This window comes from Sminthopsis crassicaudata, chromosome 2, assembly GCF_048593235.1.
Source record: "Sminthopsis crassicaudata isolate SCR6 chromosome 2, ASM4859323v1, whole genome shotgun sequence".
Lineage (NCBI taxonomy): Eukaryota > Metazoa > Chordata > Mammalia > Dasyuromorphia > Dasyuridae > Sminthopsis > Sminthopsis crassicaudata.
In genome coordinates, this window is record NC_133618.1 from 151,307,416 (window position 1) to 151,324,912 (window position 17,497).

The 17,497-nt window shown below is 34.4% G+C and overlaps 1 protein-coding gene across 1 annotated transcript in view; it reads left to right on the forward strand.

Moving 5' to 3' along the window:
• FBLN7 (fibulin 7) overlaps window positions 1–16,707 on the forward strand; it is a 78,477-nt gene extending 61,770 nt beyond the window's left edge. The window contains exons 5-8 of the mRNA XM_074287691.1: window positions 1,014–1,151; window positions 4,535–4,672; window positions 8,457–8,595; window positions 10,866–16,707. Of these exons, the coding sequence (XP_074143792.1) occupies window positions 1,014–1,151; window positions 4,535–4,672; window positions 8,457–8,595; window positions 10,866–11,238 (788 nt within the window). The 3' untranslated portion in view covers window positions 11,239–16,707. The remainder of the gene's footprint in view (window positions 1–1,013; window positions 1,152–4,534; window positions 4,673–8,456; window positions 8,596–10,865) is intronic.
• Window positions 16,708–17,497: the final 790 nt, after the last annotated feature.

Here is a 17,497-nt window from a genome sequence, read left to right on the forward strand (position 1 = left end):
GCTGAAAGATTTGTTTCCAGGTCAACTTTTATGTATAGTCATATGTGTTGTATTATATTCTCTTGTTAAGATGTGGTATCTCCCTAAAGTATTTTTCAGAATGCTTTTATACTGTGAAAGGTGCAGTGAGAGATGGGTCTTGTCAAAACAGGTGCATCTGGTGGAAAACATTTAGCAATCTATTTTTTATTCAAATCTCTTTCATAGATTAAAAAAATTAAATTATGTATACCTGCTGTCAATGGAATAAAGGCATCATGATTCAAGTATGAAAAAAATATATAGTGACCTAATAGGATGAATAAAAGCCACGTGGGACCAAGACAAAATGAATATCAGTCCAATCATTATGCCTGCTTATTGGAGTTGGCCAAAAGATGCTTTCAGTGAACCTACAGGGAGCTTACATTCCAATACCTTTATTCAGCTACAAAAAAGCAGTCATTTTATCTACCTGATCTTAGAATGTTAAGTATAAGAAGTCAGATTAATAACTTGTTCTAGGACTATTTCTCTAAATGCCATAAACAAAGATGAGAACAAGATTAAAAACAATAATCACTGTCATCCTGCCCAAACAGGATGAGAAGAATAAGATAACAACATCAGCAACAATAATAATGATAGCAGTCACGGACAATTACTAACACTTTCAGATTTGCAAAATACTGTATCCATTATTTAATGTTATCTTTACACTAGCTCTATATCCTGTACTACAGGTGTTATTATTTCTATTTTACAGATGAGACTCTCTGAATCTCAGAGAAGTTAAGTAGCAACTATAGTCACAAATTAGTGGCAGAGGCAAGATTTAAATGAAGGTCTTTTCTAAGCCCAAGTTTCTTGCTCTTTGTCCTGTGGAATGCACTTTCCCAGTACACTCCCCTGCTGACTCCCAGGTTCAGCTCCTTACCTATATTTAGCTGTACTCTCCCTAAGTTGAGGACAGAACTTCCCCACAGACTCAAGATAAAATACTCCAAGGGAAATTAAATTTCTTTTCTCTTCAGTGGCACCTGAATGGAGTGTGACCAATGACCCTGCCTTCAGTCGCAAGCCACGTTGTGCCAAGGTGGATAGGACTCAACACTGTAGCTGTGAGGCGGGTTTCCATATGAAAGGCACAGCGGATAACAGCATATGTCAGGGTAAGTGCTCAGGGAATCCTTTAGGACCAGGACTAGAAGGTTGAACTCAAGCTTCTAAGCATTCAGTACTCTTTTAAGACCCTGGGTCTTAGTGGATTAAAAGAACACACAAGTTTCCCAGTGGTCCTAGCTATCACCAGTGAGTGACTCAGACATAAGGGGAAATAGATCAGTTAAATGAGTCCTGATGTTAACTTTGTGTCTGGAACATGTTGTATTTTTTAATGGTACTGTCTTAATGAAAGAAGGAGCTGAGTCACATCAGAAATTACCTCCTTGAACCTTCTGCAGACATTTCCAAATCAACATGTCCAACACAGAGCTCATTACCTTCCCTTTCCCTTAATCCTTTCCCTCTTTTCATTAATATTATTTAGGGTACTCTTATGCTGATCATCATATTCACAGTGATTTTCTCTAGAGTCAACATCATGCCTATGGCTTTAATGTTAAGTTTGAGGGAGACTGAATTATTTATACAATGTACATTGGTTAAAATAATGGAATCAAATCTCCATTACACTTTCTGTATGTGATGTAGTCCTAATCTCTGATGTGGACAGTGATAGCAGGATGCTCCTATTGCTCTTCTCTGGTGTTGTATTCCATTCACAACCTCCTCGTCTATCCCACCCAAAGCAGGATCTCCCTTCCCAGAACACCCCACTGAATCAAGGGACTTACTCTGAACAGGAAAAGGGCTGCTATTTAGAGATTTTGCCCAGATTTAAGACTTTGAAAACCACTCATTTTACAACTGTTGAAATAGATTCTCTCCCCTTTTATAACTGATGGTAGGAATTGCTTAAGTCTTTTAATAGAAACAGTTAAAGATCCCCAAATCCCTTCTTCCCATGCTACCTTGCTTTCCTCCAGACTAGACTGTTAGAGATAATATGCCCTCTGAGACTTCCAAACTTACCAGCTACAAAACAGGACACACCCAGACAAGGGCACGCAGGCTGAGAAATGCTTGTACTTTTACTGCCTGTCAACACCAGCCTGCTTGGGAAGGCACTGAATCAGCTCTACCTCCCAATAGATGAGTGGAAAGAATTGTCCTCTTCTCCAACTCCACTGGCTCCTTCCCCTCTTGTTCTTTTTACCCCACACCCTTATTTCTATTATCTCTGGAACTTCTGAGGAAAAAAAGCAATCATTAGAACCTTCTAAAAATCTCCTTATGAAAAGTTAATTCAGCCTTTATGAAGGATTCCTATGCTTCAGAGGTCATTGCACCCCATTCCTTGAGGGTTTAATAGCAGCATTTAAGGAAATTCTCAAGGTTAAAAGGTTTTTTATCTTCTTTAGTCATGGCTCCTTTAGTAATGTGGTGAAGTTTAAAGAACCTTTCTCAGAGTAATGTTTTTTTCTCTTTTTTAATTTATTGAACTAAGTACATAATAAGAAAAAAGCTGAATAGAAAAAGGAAATATAGAAAAGGAAAACAAGATAAAACATTGTCATGTACTCAGCAGATATCAAGGAGGATTTAAAATACATCATAATAAATTTCCATTTCAAGAAAGCTTATATAATAGCAGAAAAAAATTATATCTTTATTTTCTTGTAGAGTATTCTTTTGTTCTTTGCTGAGTACTTTTTTACTTTATTCTTTTTTTTCCTCTTTCATATACCCCCCCACCTTTCCCAAGCAGGCTACAGTTAATTACAGATATCAGTGATTATGCATAAAATGAATAAAATAAAATATATAAAATTTAAAAAAATAACTACACTAAAAGATAATTACCCATGTACACACACACACACACATATATGTATATATATATATATATATATATACATATATATGTATACATATACCCACAGACCCAGACACATATACATATATCTATATACATACACACATAGGCCTATGTGTATATATACTTACATATACTCAGACACATAGTAAACATGCATCTAAAACAATAATAATATGGCTGGCACATAATGTACATTTCTCATTTAATTGAATCTTTAGGTTTGATTTTTGTCTAAGATCAATGATTACTAGCCCTACTTTTTTTCTAGTAAATTCTACTTCTGATCCTTGCTTTAGTGTTTCTGTATATCTCATATTTATTAACCTTGCTAATCACTTTAATTCTGATCTTTAACTTGCCTTGCTATTACTTAACTTTCCCTCATGGATCCCTCCCTTATCATCACTCCCCCATCCTTTTCTTCCCTCTTTATCCTATTTCCATTAATCTACATAGTTTATTCCACTCAGATTAATCTAAACACCCTTCTGTATTCCCACCTTATCTTATGCTAGCTACCCTTCCCACTTTATCCCTTGCCCAGTAATCTACACACATTGGTCTATTGCCATAATTAATAATGATGATATCATTATACCTCATCTACAGGTATGATATCATATCTATAATTAATAATAATGGTATTATATATCACAGTTAGCTATTTCAGGGAGGGTGGGATATGATCCTTCTATATCCTACCTTATCTCATTTTTTTTCTCTCCATCCCTCACCCCTTGTTTTTTTAATAGATTTTGGAGGGTGCTATATCCTTCATGGTATATATGTAATGTTGCCTATATAACCCATTCCCAATGTGAGTAGCTTTTCAGAACTACAAGCCCTCCTCCCCTCTTCAATGCCTCTGTGTCTATCCTTTGTCTGTACATCATTTGTATAACGTAATTCATATTTTTACCTTTTCCTAGGACAGTTTTGCTTTTTAGAGTCAGATTGTACTGAACTCTGCCTCAGTCTTCCTTTTGAGATACTCAATTGCAGGTGTCAATCTTAAAAATATGATATACATTCCCATATAAAGAAAAACACAAACAATTTGTTTATGTTAAATTCTTTCAGATGAATCTTTGATATTGACTTTTATGTGTTAAATTTTCTATTAAGTTCAGGTTTGGTTGAAATAAAGTCCTGAATCTGCAAGTTCATTGAATGTTCTTTTTTAAAAAAAATTAAATATTATGGATAATTTTGCTAGATATGATTCTTTTGGCCACAGGCCTAGTTTTTGTGATTGTCAATATATATGTTGCAGGACCTATGGTCTTTTATTGTGGCTGCTGAATAAGTCCTGTACAATTCTAATTATAACTCCAGCATATTTGACTTTTTCTTGTTTCATAATAAGTTTTTAAAATATAATGCGTAAAATAAAATGTATAGAATTTTTTAAAAACTATACTGAAGGATAGTTATCAAATTATAAATTGAAAAAACAAGTTCATAGACTCCAAGTTAAGAACCTCCATACCAGGCAGAAGTGATAATAGCTTTGTTGGTGGCATATAGTAGCCTAGGCCATTACACTTACATTGGCCTGAGACTCATGGATGTTGATTGTGGGGGTTGGGGAGGGGGATTTTTTTTTCTCCACAGATGTGAACGAGTGTGAGGTTTATAAGTTGGAAGGAGCCAACCAGCTCTGTATGCACAACTGTATTAACACCCCTGGTTCCTTCCGCTGCTCTTGCCCAGGTGGCTATAGGACTCTTGAAGATGGAAAAAGCTGTGAAGGTAAGTTATATCCTGCTAATTAAAAAGATCACTGGTTGGAAGTGGGAGGAGAGAGATTGCAGAGCAAACAGAAATACCTCCATTTCTATCTCATTCTGTTCTTTCAACTTCTAGGTCCTGAAATAAGAAGTAGATTCAGGAAAAGGATGAGGCAAAAGAATGGAAATGATTAGTATTACAGACTGCCTTCCAAATATTCCAGTATACATAGTTGTTTCATGAAAGTTTTTTTAAAAATTTGTATAAAAGATTCTCAAGTATGTAGACATTTTCAAGGTTGTAACTGCTTACTCTACAGAGCTAATCTCTTACTCAGAAGAAAGAGATTTGAAGCCTGCCCAGCAAAGAGAGGGTGCAAAGTGGGAAATATTGTACTGGAGAAAATCCTATAATTAATAATGATGATATCATTATACCTCATCTACAGGTATGATAATATCATATCTATAATTAATAATAATGGTATTATATATCACAGTTAGCTATTTCAGGGAGGGTGGGATATGATCCTTCTTTCCATTCAGGTTGCTTGATCACAAACCTCCCTATAGAGTTGTAACCCTACTTTGGATATCATTATCCCAGAGGGTAGTGGAGATATATCATAATCTGAAGTGGAAAAGAGGGAATTGAACAAGAGACTATTCCTTTGATGATGTCACAGCCTCTTTGGTTTTCAATTTTTGATATCTATGAAATGAAATAATTGAACTAGATGTCTTCAGATGTCCCTTCCAGAATGAGAAATAGGAGGGGAGTAATGACAAACTGCACACCTTACTATGTAAGATGTCCTCTGCACATCACAAAACTATTCAGTGAAATGGGGTTTTATTATTTTCTTAGACTGGACACTAGTAATAGAATAATTTGTGCCAAAGAGAAACAAAAAGACTCAAAGTGTAACTTCTATAACTTGTCACTTGCCATCTCTATCACTAGTAGAACCTGGGGTCTCTCAGGGTTTTTTCCTAACATTTTGAAATTTACTTAGAAAAAAATTAAATGGTAGCTGAAAAGATGAGAATTAATATTGCCAATTTATGAGTCATATATGGTACTTTAGGGATAGGAAGAAGTGTTATTCTGATGGGTATAGAATGATGATGCTAATTAATATTGGTCCATTGGTACCATTAATTGGTATGGACTCCTTGATTTATCTTCTGAGCATCAGCCATGGCAGCAGAAGCAACATGGTATAATGGACTGGTTCATCAGATTTTCAGATGACACAAACCTGGGAGTGAAAGTTAACATACCAGATAACAGTCAGGATCTGATCTTGACAGGCTAGAGTAACAAGATGAATCTAGTAAGATGAAATTCAATAGAAATAAATATAAAATCATATAATTTTGTGCTTTGAGTAAGAGAACCTTGATCTAAACTCTATCTCAGTCACTTAAATAGTTGTGTTACTATGGATAAATCACTTCACTTGCTGGTTCTCAGTTTCCTTACCTGTAGAATGAGAGTGTTGGACTAGTTCTAAGGTCTCTAACTCCATAGCCTTCAGATTTATCATGTTTGGCTAATACTACTAATAGAATATATCCAAAATTATTGTAATCACCAAAAGGAATATCAAAGAAATAGAAAGCATATTCCCTGTACTTTCAAGGAATTTATAACAAGTTTTTTTTGCAGTTTTATTTTTATTTTATAATAGTAAGTTTTTATTTCTCAAGATACAGGCAAAGCTAGTTTTCAACATTCATCCTTGCAAAACCTTGTGTTCCAAATTTTTCTTCTTCCCTTCCTCCCTCCCTCCTTTTCCCCTCCTTTAGACAGCAGGTAATCTAATATAGGTTAAGCATGTGCAGTTATTCTAATCATATTTCCACATTTATCATGCTGTGCAAGAAAAATCAAATCAAAAGCGAAAAAATGAGAAAAAAAAAACAAGCAAATAAACAACAACAACAATGAAAGGTGAAAATACTATGCTCTGATCCACATTGTCTCCATAGTCTTCTTTCTGCATGCAAATGACTCTTTCCAGCTAAGTCTCTATAATCTAACTTGGAGAGAAGATGTACATACTTGAAATTATTATGTGAATATAATAAAGATATAGATATTAATGTTGTGGAATATGTCATTGTGTAATGGAAAGAGCACTAGATTAGTGCCACAAATATGTGATTTGACTACCAGATCTTCCCATTAGTTTACTGTGGGTTCTAAGAAAAGTCAGCTCAATTCCTTAGACCTATTTCCTCAAGTATAAAATTAAGAGGTTAGAGAGATGGTAGAATAAAATATGAAGTATATTATACTTTCTAACCTTATATTTGTTTTATTTCCTGCCCTGCCACCAAATAATTGTGTGACTTTGTGCAAGTGATTTAATCTAGAGAATACATATTGTTGGAGAGAAGATTAAGCATTATCCCAGATAGCATTTGATACAAAAGAATAAAGGTATCCAATAAGATCTATGTATAAAGGAAGAATTTGTAACCTAATAAGAGATAAAGAGATCTTGGGGAGTCATATAAATAATTTGGATTACATACAAATAGAAAGATTTTGCTCAAACAAAACCATTGTTGTTGTACAACAATTTTTAAAAGTAGAGGGGAAAAGCAGGAAAACTAGAAAAAAATTTATAAAACTTTTCTGATGAAGGTCTTATTCCTCAATATAGATAACTGAGCCAGATTTGCAAAAATAAGAACAATTCCTCAATTGATAAATGATCAGAGGATATCAATAGTATATAAATATAAATTTAGAAAAAATCAAAACTAGCAATAGTTTTGCTTTAAATAACTATTGATTAGAGAAATACAAATTAAAATAATTCTGAAGTGCCATCACGCACTTATCAGATTGACTAATATGACAGAAAAGGAAAATGAGAAATTCTGGGATGATGTGGAAAAATAGGTACACTAAGGCATTGCTGATGGAGGTGTGAACTGGTCCAGTCATTCTGGAGAACAATTTGGAATTATGCCCAAAGGGCTATAAAGCTGTGCATGCTCTTTGATCCAGAAATATCACTGCTAGGCCTATATATCAAAGAGATAAAAGAAAACAGAAAATGATCTATTTGTACAAAATATTCATAGCAGTAATTTTTGTGGTGGCAAAGAATTGGAAATTTACGAGTTGTCTCTCAATTGGCAAATGGCTCAACAAGTTAAGGTAGAAGATTGTGATGGAATGCTAATATGCCATAAAAAATAACAAAAGAAATGGTTTCAGGAAAAACCTGGGAAGATTAATATGAACAAATGCAAAGTGAAGTGAGCAGAAGCAGGACAATATTGTACATAATAACAGCAATATTGTAAGAATGATCAACTGTAAAAAAAAGCTACCTATTCTCAGAAGTACAGTGATCAAAGACAATTTCAAAGAACTCTGGTTGAAAAATGCTATTTATTTCTAGGGGGAGAAATCCTGAAGTTATTTTTCTTGCCTTTTATTTAAAAAAAAAACAACCTGATCAATATGGAAATACATTTTGCATGACTTCACATATATAATTGATATTCTATTGGTTGCTTTCTATATGAGTGGGGGAGGGACTTAAAGGAGGGAACAAGTTTGAAATTCAATATTTTAAAATATTAATGTTAAAAACAAAGTATAATTAAAAAAAGATGATACTGGTCTGGGAGAACTGGCAACAGGTATAATATTTTATTTCCTTTTTCTTACCCATTTAATCTCTTATAACTTGAGGGGAAAAGAAATTCTCAAGAATTATATTTGATACTGGAGGCAAGGAATGACTCTCTTTTTCCTATTTTTTCTCTATATGTTGTAGATATTGATGAGTGTGCAGATTCCCAGAATACATGTACACGGGGGACCACATGTATTAATACTGGTGGCAGTTTTCAATGTGTCAATCCAGAGTGTCCAAAGAGCAGTGGTAATGTGAGCTATGTGAAAACATCCTCATTGTAAGTAAAGCTAAAAATGTCTCTATCATAGGGTCACTTTAACCCATAGGACTCGAAAAGTTTTTTAAAATGGCTTTTAGCTTTTTAGTGGGACTCAGGAGAGGTAGTACTTTCTAGTGAGTAGGGGGCTGGGAGAGAACATAACTGGGTTTTTGTTCCATTTCCACTATTGGCAAAAAGAGTGAACTGAAACAAGTCAGTTATCTTCCCTCTCAGGATAAGAGGAGAATTGAGAATTGGATATAAAGCTCAGCTCACTAACCTAACAGTTTTGTGGCCTCCTCCTAAATTAGATAGATTAGAAGCTGTAAAGAAAGGAAAGAAGTTAATTGAAGCTAAAATGGCTAAAAAGGGTAGGCATCAGTTGATTTGTAGAGTAGAGAGATAACAAAACCAGCTAAAAAGTCTAGGAACATTTAATATCAGATTAAATAATTGTGTACACCCAAACAGCTCCCTAAAGCATCCTTAAATCAAAATAATTGTCATTCCCAATAATAATAATAATAATTCATCATGAAAATACAAAATTGAGATTTAGTAGTCAAGATGAGGAATAAGTTTTATGGTTTGGCTGGCATATGGGAAGGGCAAAGGAGAACAGTATGAGATAAGCTTGGAAAGTTGATAATATTTGTATCTCTCTCAAGATCTAGCATAAGGCCTTGTACAGAGTGAGAATTTAACAGATGAATGAGCAAAATATTAAATTATATTATGAGGATTCTGATTAAGGAGTTCATGTTTTATTTATTAAGCAATAGGAGTCAATGAAAAGTTTCAAACAGGAAACAAATAGGACTAGAGTGATATAATAGGATGTGGAGAAGGGCTTGTTCTGTGGAAAGACTAAGACTGTTATTAAATAAAAATATCATCTGTTTAATAAAGGAAACAAAATTAGCGCATCTAAGTTAGATTTTAATCCAAAATACTTGAAATAAAAAAATATTGGTGCTTAAAGGAGTAAACTTTAATTATGCGAAAAATATTCTGACTCTAGTGACCTGAATATAGACCATTCTCATTATGGGTTCTGCTCATATAACAGAGGCCTTTTGTTTGTAAACATGTTATATCAGTATATTGAAGACCTAAAATTTTATTGAAGTAAAAATTCTCTCCATTGAGGCAGATTGAAACTAAACTTCTAGTGTCAGAAAGATAAGTTTGGAAGATAGGAAGATCTGGATTCAAGACCTGATTCTGACAAATATTTGTTGTCCTCCCCTGGACAAGTTCCTTAACTTTTCAATAATTCAGATATTTCTCAAAGACTATAACTTTCAGAGAAAATCCAACTTGCACTAATAGAGAGAATTACATCATCTGAGAATTCCTTATACTGATAATTTCACAGGTCCAGTTCCTATCCCTAGGAGAAAGTAGGTGGGTCAGTGGATAGAATGCTGGGTCTGAAGTTAGGAAAACCTGAGTTCAAATCCTGATTCAAAGACTTACTACTTCTGTGATACATAAATCACTTAAGCACAAAAGTCTTAGTTTCTTCATCTGTAATATGGAAATAATAATAGTGCCTACTATCCAGGGTTGTTGCAAGAATAAAATGACATACTATTTTGAAGGTGTTTTAGAGCTCTACAAATGTTAGCTACAAAGTCTAGCTCCTCTTAGGTATTTGAGGCTCAATAAGGTTTAGTGGTTCACTGTGGCCACAGTACTGTGGCCACATCAGAGACAGAATTTCAACCTAGATTTTTCTTAACTTCAAGTCCAGTGCTCTATGACACTTTGTCAGTGTATGTAAGTACACAGTGAAAAAACAAAACAAAACAAAACAAAACAAAACAAAAAAAAAACCACTGAGTATAAGTTACTCATACTTTATATGTTATATTTTATGAGAAAATGTGACATATATAAAAGAATGTGGAGCACCATCATTCCTGATGATAACTGATAAATTCTTTATTTGACAAGATAGTGGTAGAAGAGGGAATCGAAAATACATCTTCACCCTGCTAGTTTAAGTGAATTGAATATGTTTGTGTCCAGTTCATACTTATATAGATGTGAAAGAAACATGGCTATAGATGGATAACCATTCCCTGGAACAAGGGGTTAGGACACTGACAGATTGGGACAAAATTGTGTGTGTGTGTGTGTGTGTGTGTGTGTGTGTGTGTGTGTGTGTGTGTAAGGGAGATAGAGTGATATACTTTGGGAATCTATCCCACTGTATACATGTGGATGAAAATATCCTGTCCTATATCTTAAAACTTCATTGTTCCTTTTTTTTTTTTTTTCAGCCAATGTGAACGCAACCCTTGCCCCATGGATAGTAAATCTTGTCACCATGCTCCTAAGACCATCTCCTTTCACTATCTCGCACTGCCTTCCAGCCTGAAGACACCAATCACACTCTTTCGTATGGCTACAGCTTCAGCACCTGGGCGGCCAGGGCCTGACAGCTTGCGCTTTGGGATTGTAGGAGGCAATAGCCGGGGGCATTTTGTTATGCAGCGCTCAGATCGTCAGACAGGAGAGCTGATCCTCGTCCAGAGCCTGAAAGGACCACAGACATTGGAGGTGGACGTTGACATGTCAGAGTATCTGGACCGCACTTTCCAGGCTAATCACTTGTCTAAGATCACTGTTTTTGTGTCACCCTATGACTTCTAGGAGGGCTAGGTGGGATGGTCACAAGCACCAATGGCTTGGGATTGTTTCTGTTCACCAAAGACTCAGCACTAGTTCTAAAAACCTATTTCCCCTTCTTAACCAAATTCATACCTTAGAGATATTTTGGTCACTGTAATGTCGCTGTTCCACATGATGGTGCTGAAGTGTCATCAAGACACTGACACCCTTAAATGGCTTAATATTCTTCCAGTAGATTATGCACTAACCTCAAGTATGCCTCAGGAAATGGAGAGCTTCTTTAAATGATAGGAATGCAATCTGGAGTCAATTGGGGATAGGAAAGAACAAATACACTTTTCTGATGACCTTCAAATATTTCCTATACTAGAATAGCTACAGTAAGCACTACAGTACAATACAATACTACAGTAGTATTAGAAATACTATAGTAGAGTGCTTGCCAGCTTGTGGCTTTAGAAATATTGCATGCTACATCACATTTCCTCCATAAGTAGTGCAATACATGTTTCTCCCCTCCATAATGCAACAAATCTTTGACATGGGTTTTATCTTTGTCTCCTAAAACCAGTTATTATGGAGTTCCACTAATCAAAGAAGCTGAGGATTATTTGGAATCTCCCCTATACTCCTTTGAACCAAAAAGACTAAATAATAAATATAATAGCTAAAAGAGATTTTGATATTTCCAGAAGTAAATACTTTCTGAGAAGCTGTCATATGTTAATTAGCCCCATTTTATAGCTGAAGAAACAAACTGTTTTTGCTTTTCTGGACTTTGTTCTCGCCTTTGGCTCATAAAACAACATAATAGCAATATGATCTTCATTTTATTGGACTAGCTGAAAGAAACCCATGGGAAAGAATGCAAGTAACAGGGTAATATATTGATGAATGCTTGATTTTCATGCAATAATCCCACAACCAAAGTCTACTATATGGAAAATCGAAAAGCCCACCATCGTGCCATAGATTTTTAAGGAAAAAAAGGTTCACCTGGTATCCCCCCTCCATATATGGGTAAATCAAAAAGTAATGCTGTCAAGATAAAAGAAAAAAAATTCTAGAAAAAGAAATTAAGACTATTTGTATATCAAAGAGATTTGTTTAACCTCATTACTGAAATTTTATAACATACATCTTTTTTTAAAACTTTACCAATTTATCTTCAATGTATTTTGCTTAGATTTTATTTGGCACCAAGAGGCAATGTAGTGTAATGGATAGAAAATCAGAATCAGGAAAATCTGGATTCAAATACTGCCTTTAATACATACTGGATACATGATTCCATTTTTCTAATCACCTTTCTAATAATTGCAGAGAAGGTGCTATCTTACATTGGTAGAGGTAATTTCTTTATCTAGGATATCTTTATAGCAAAGAAATCACAAACCTAATTGTTGTCCCTGTATCTAGAACTGGAGGCAATTCTACTATTATTAGTGGAAGAATATAGGTAGTTCTATGAATTCTGGATGTTGTGATATGGGAGCCACCTGCCAGTGACTGCTGGAGGTCTAACTCAAAACTGTAGAATCAATCTCTTCATGTGAAAGGATAATGATGATGATACAAGGAGACTGAAAGGCACTTGTGTTCTTTGATCTCTCTCCTCTTCCCTCTTGCCTCCAATTTATTTCATTCTCAATCCACAAGGATCATCTGCGAAGGCTGCTTTGCAACACCTTCAAGTTTATGATTCACAGCTGTGTAGGCTCTTGCAGAATTGACCTCCCTCTTCACTTAGGAATGGTTCTTAACACCTGGAGATGAGATGGTATTAGTGAATATAAGTGTCTTCATTTGTCACTTTATTTTTGGACTATAAATGTGACTGTCTCACTCATGAATTAATTTTAAAATGTACATTTTCTATTCACAAGATTTCTGTTTGGAAAATGAAGCTCCCAGATATCATGATTCACAGGAATTACCCCACAAACCTGTTTCTCAAAATTCTTTATCTTCTTAGACTTGATTGGTGCATCAATAAATTGTTTTGTATTTTGCCAAATCAGATAAGTTAGCAATTATAGATAAGATATGAAAAGGTTGCTTCCAATAAAGCACTTCTGCTTTTGCAAGTATTAAAGGCAATAGCACTATCTAGAAATGAAAAATAATCCTATGAGGAAGCTAAAATAATGAATAACCCTCCATATAACAGAATTCTCCATTTAGGTCTATGAAGGTTTTTAGTGAAGGTACGGGCTCATGTGGCCAATCGAGGACTACATAGTCCTCATATAGGACTATGTAGAATGATCTATTCTAGTACAAAATCAAAGTCAAACAAGAATTTTTGGATGCTTTTCTTTTTCAGGAAAATATTATTAGTTTAGGAGGGTTCTAGTATTGCTCCTTATAGCAGGACTCTGCTATTTTTAGATTCATGTCACTGGCAACCTCCTCCAATCAACTTTTTCTACCATTAATGGAGAAATTTTGATAACACTGGGCTAGCCAGAGATGAAATTTTGAATTAAGCATTGTTTTATCTTTGCCAATTCTGATTTTCCACTTTTGACACCTTTGCCATTCATCCATTCAGCAAACATTTATTGAATTGTCATTTATCTTTGCTCTCCTGCTTATTATTGCCTTCTGGGGTCTCAATTGTAGTACAATGCTTGGGTATCTTCTCCTCAGAAGCACCCCTAAACTGGTAAATTTCCCTTCAATAAATACCTCTTTGGTGTCCCATTGGTCTCTGCTAGGTGAATACTGGATAGTCAGATAAACTAGTGCATATATTAGTAGATGCTGATATTATCCTTCTTGAGGAATATATTTCAATTTTATTAGGCTTTTCTATACATAGTGCTTTAACTCAGGAGTGAATTAAATAATGGGCATTTCAGATATTATTGTTGATGGAGGGAGAAAATATTTAAAGATCAGAAAGGCCTTTTTTAGCACATAATAATTTCATATAAGCAATAATCAATTTTGCATAGATAGAAGCCTATTTTCTTGATGGCCACCTTCATTAAGCTTCCTATTGGTCCCTATATTTTACCATTCCTTTTTTTTATCCCAGAATGATAGCAGTTATATTGAGAGAGTAATGGGCATTCTGCTCTCTGGAGCAACTTCTGCCTTTCTCCAGTATTTTTCAGTACATAATGCTCAGAAAGAATTTGGGGTGAGATGTCACTACTACATCCTGTGACTAGAGGGACTTCATTGAAGTCCCATTTCTGGATGATTCTGACAGCTCACTGCTATTGCACCAACAAAGTCCATACATTCCATAAACTCAGTTCTTTGAAAATCAAATTACTCATCTGTAAGCCATAAGAAAGAGTTATATGAGTGTCCAAGAGGAAAACTATAGAACCTCATGGAAAAATCTGAACAGATTATGTTGGGAATGGTCAGGGAAATTTTTCTATTCAAATAAAATAAAACCCAAAGTTACTCCATCTTATTAAAATAATGAATATGATCAGACAAGCTTAAGAATTCAGATACTCCCTTAGCCAGTTGATGAAATTGTCATATATCTAGTTAGAAGAAGCATTCTGTGATCAGAAAGTTCCAATGAATATCATGGCCCAAAAGTAACAGGACATGGACAGTATATTTTGAGTTGAGTGGACTAAATGTAATATCTCCTCTTATCAATCCCCATTTTCAAACCTTTATTTTCACTCCTTCTTAGTATTCAACAATATAATGCTGGCTATTGAAGATCATTTTAAAAGATGGTATTTCTTGAGATCATTTAAAAATTCACCACAAAGTTGGGTTATTTAATTCAGATGAAAAAAAAAAGTTTATCATCTCTATTTACTCCACACAAAAGCAGGAATAAATATTGTCTATTTTATTATTGAAAATGGTAGACTTTTTATGATGGACATACTGGACAATTTAATTTTTAAAGAAAGTTGATAAAATAGCTAATTAAAGCTGGCATATATCAGTCCGTTGATAGACTTCTGAGGATCAGTGATCTTGGATAAAAAAAATAATAATTACATGTTTATTTTCACTGACCTCTAAATGAAAATTAGCATTTCTTTTGGTTATTAAAAAAGGAATTACCAAAGTAGTCCATGACATGAAAAATGCTAAGGAACCTTTGTCCTAAGGACCAAGTTATCCTGCTTTATGCAGCTTTAAATAAGACAGCAGGAAGACCTCTATGAACTAATACTGCATGTAACCTCAATCACCCAAGAAACCCCCCAAAATATTTTAACAAAAGAGAAAAAAAGTTGGAGTTGAGTTTTGCTTCTCTTGCTTATTTTTCACCTCTCTTGGTGGGAAATAAAATAATATTGAATGGATAAGGAACAGGAAACATGAGGGATTTGCACAATGTACAAATTTGAAAATTGGCTGAGTAATGGAAAGTGAGTTGAGCTTTAAAAGACTTTCTTTTTAAATAAAAGCTATTTTTAAAAAAAGAACCTCACAACCATTTTCTTTGTAAAAAAAAAAAAAGGGGGCTAAATTAAATGAGCTGTAAGATCTCTTCTAACTCAAAATCCTGTGATCTATGAACAAAATAATATTAAATCATAGTAATAAACTTGGGTTCAGGAAAGAATTTTGAAGAGATGCTACAAAGAGCTTTACTTTGGTAGGCTTTAAGGGAATTGCAGATCAGCTATGAAAAGGTTGTTGCTGACAAGCCACTGCCTCCACTTCTTGCCATTATGAAAGGGAATATCATTATTCAGAAATGGCTATATCTAGGGTGTTTATTATAGAATCTATTGCTGTATTCATGTTGATATCTGTATGTTATAACAAGCCATCATTTTAGCAGATCTATGTTTTTAAGCCTTCATATTCTAAAGTTTGCAACTATAACCTTTTTTGATAGTCACACACTTGGAGAAATAAATCAGTCTAGTCATGCTATTGACTTGTCTCTCTCTTGCCAGTTGTTTTCTTCATGTAGCCCACAGCCTAGGATTGAAGATTGGGGGGAAATGAAAAATGTGTTCAGGGCTGCCAGCTCTTCACCACAAAATATAACAAAAATTTAAATACTTGAGGCAATTCCATTGAATTGAAACTCTGAAACACAAAGATTGACCTCAGGAAACTATGAAACTAGTTTTGGGAAAACATCCATAGGAAGGCAATTATGTAGGCCAAGAAGGAACTTACCTAAGATGTATCCATGGTGGGAAAAGAAACAGTATCTAGAAATTTCCTGTTTTAATTAATTATTCTTGCTAAGGTAGTGTTAAACAGTTTTCTACACTTCAAGAAAATCTGCTATAGGTGATCTCTAAATTTTGGTAGTTTGGGACCAAACTCCAGTTGTCCCATCCTGATTATAGTTCTTAGCACTTCACCGCCTTCAATAATTAGATACATTTTGCTTGATTCTGAGAGGGTGCTCATTCATCTGTGTTTCTGTATATTAACTGCCAAACACTTCATTATGCATGTATATTTTTCACAAGTTATTTGAATAAATGAGAGGATTTTGGTCTAATGAAATAAAAAATCAAATAATTTACATTTGAACTTCTTTTGAGATTTATTTACAAAGGGGTATTTGTTCATAAAAGATAAACAGTTCAATTCAACAAACATTTATTAAGCAAATAATATATGTATACCAGGATTCTAGTCATAGGGAATACAAAGATAGAGAAATTCTGTAGTCTTTGGGAGTTTATATTCTACTTGAAAATAGAGTTTAAAACATATAGATAAGCATGGGAGTGATGAGGGAAAAGGAAAGATCCAGACATGGTGCTCTAGGAATATTTGAAGGAAAAAAAGAGCACCTATAATTGGGAGGGGAGGTATCCATGAAGTGGCATCTGAGAGATAAGCACTACTAAAGGTGGAGATGAGATAAGAATGTATTCCAGGCAAGGGAAGATGTAGGAAATAGAATGTCTAGTGTGAAAAAATGATTGGGTAGTCTACTTTGAGTGGAAGATAGAATGGAAGGAATGAAAGGGGGATGATGTAAGCAAAAACTATTAAAATAGGTTTACTGAAAGTACATAAGGTCTTGACTGGCAGGGAGGATTTTGTAGTTTATATTACTGTCAATTAACAACTATTGAAAGTTTGTGTTATGACTTGTTTCAGCAAGATTATTTTAGAATCTGCATGAAGAATGAACCAAAAAAAAAAAAAATAAAAATATAGAGACTAGAAGTAAGGAGAAAAATGGGAGGCCAACCAAAAAAATGAGTAAAGTCTAAAGTAGTGTGGTGGTATGTGAGTGGAAGAGACACTATAAATATGGAATTTATATAACTTAGCAAATGATCAACTCTTCCCTCTTCTCTGT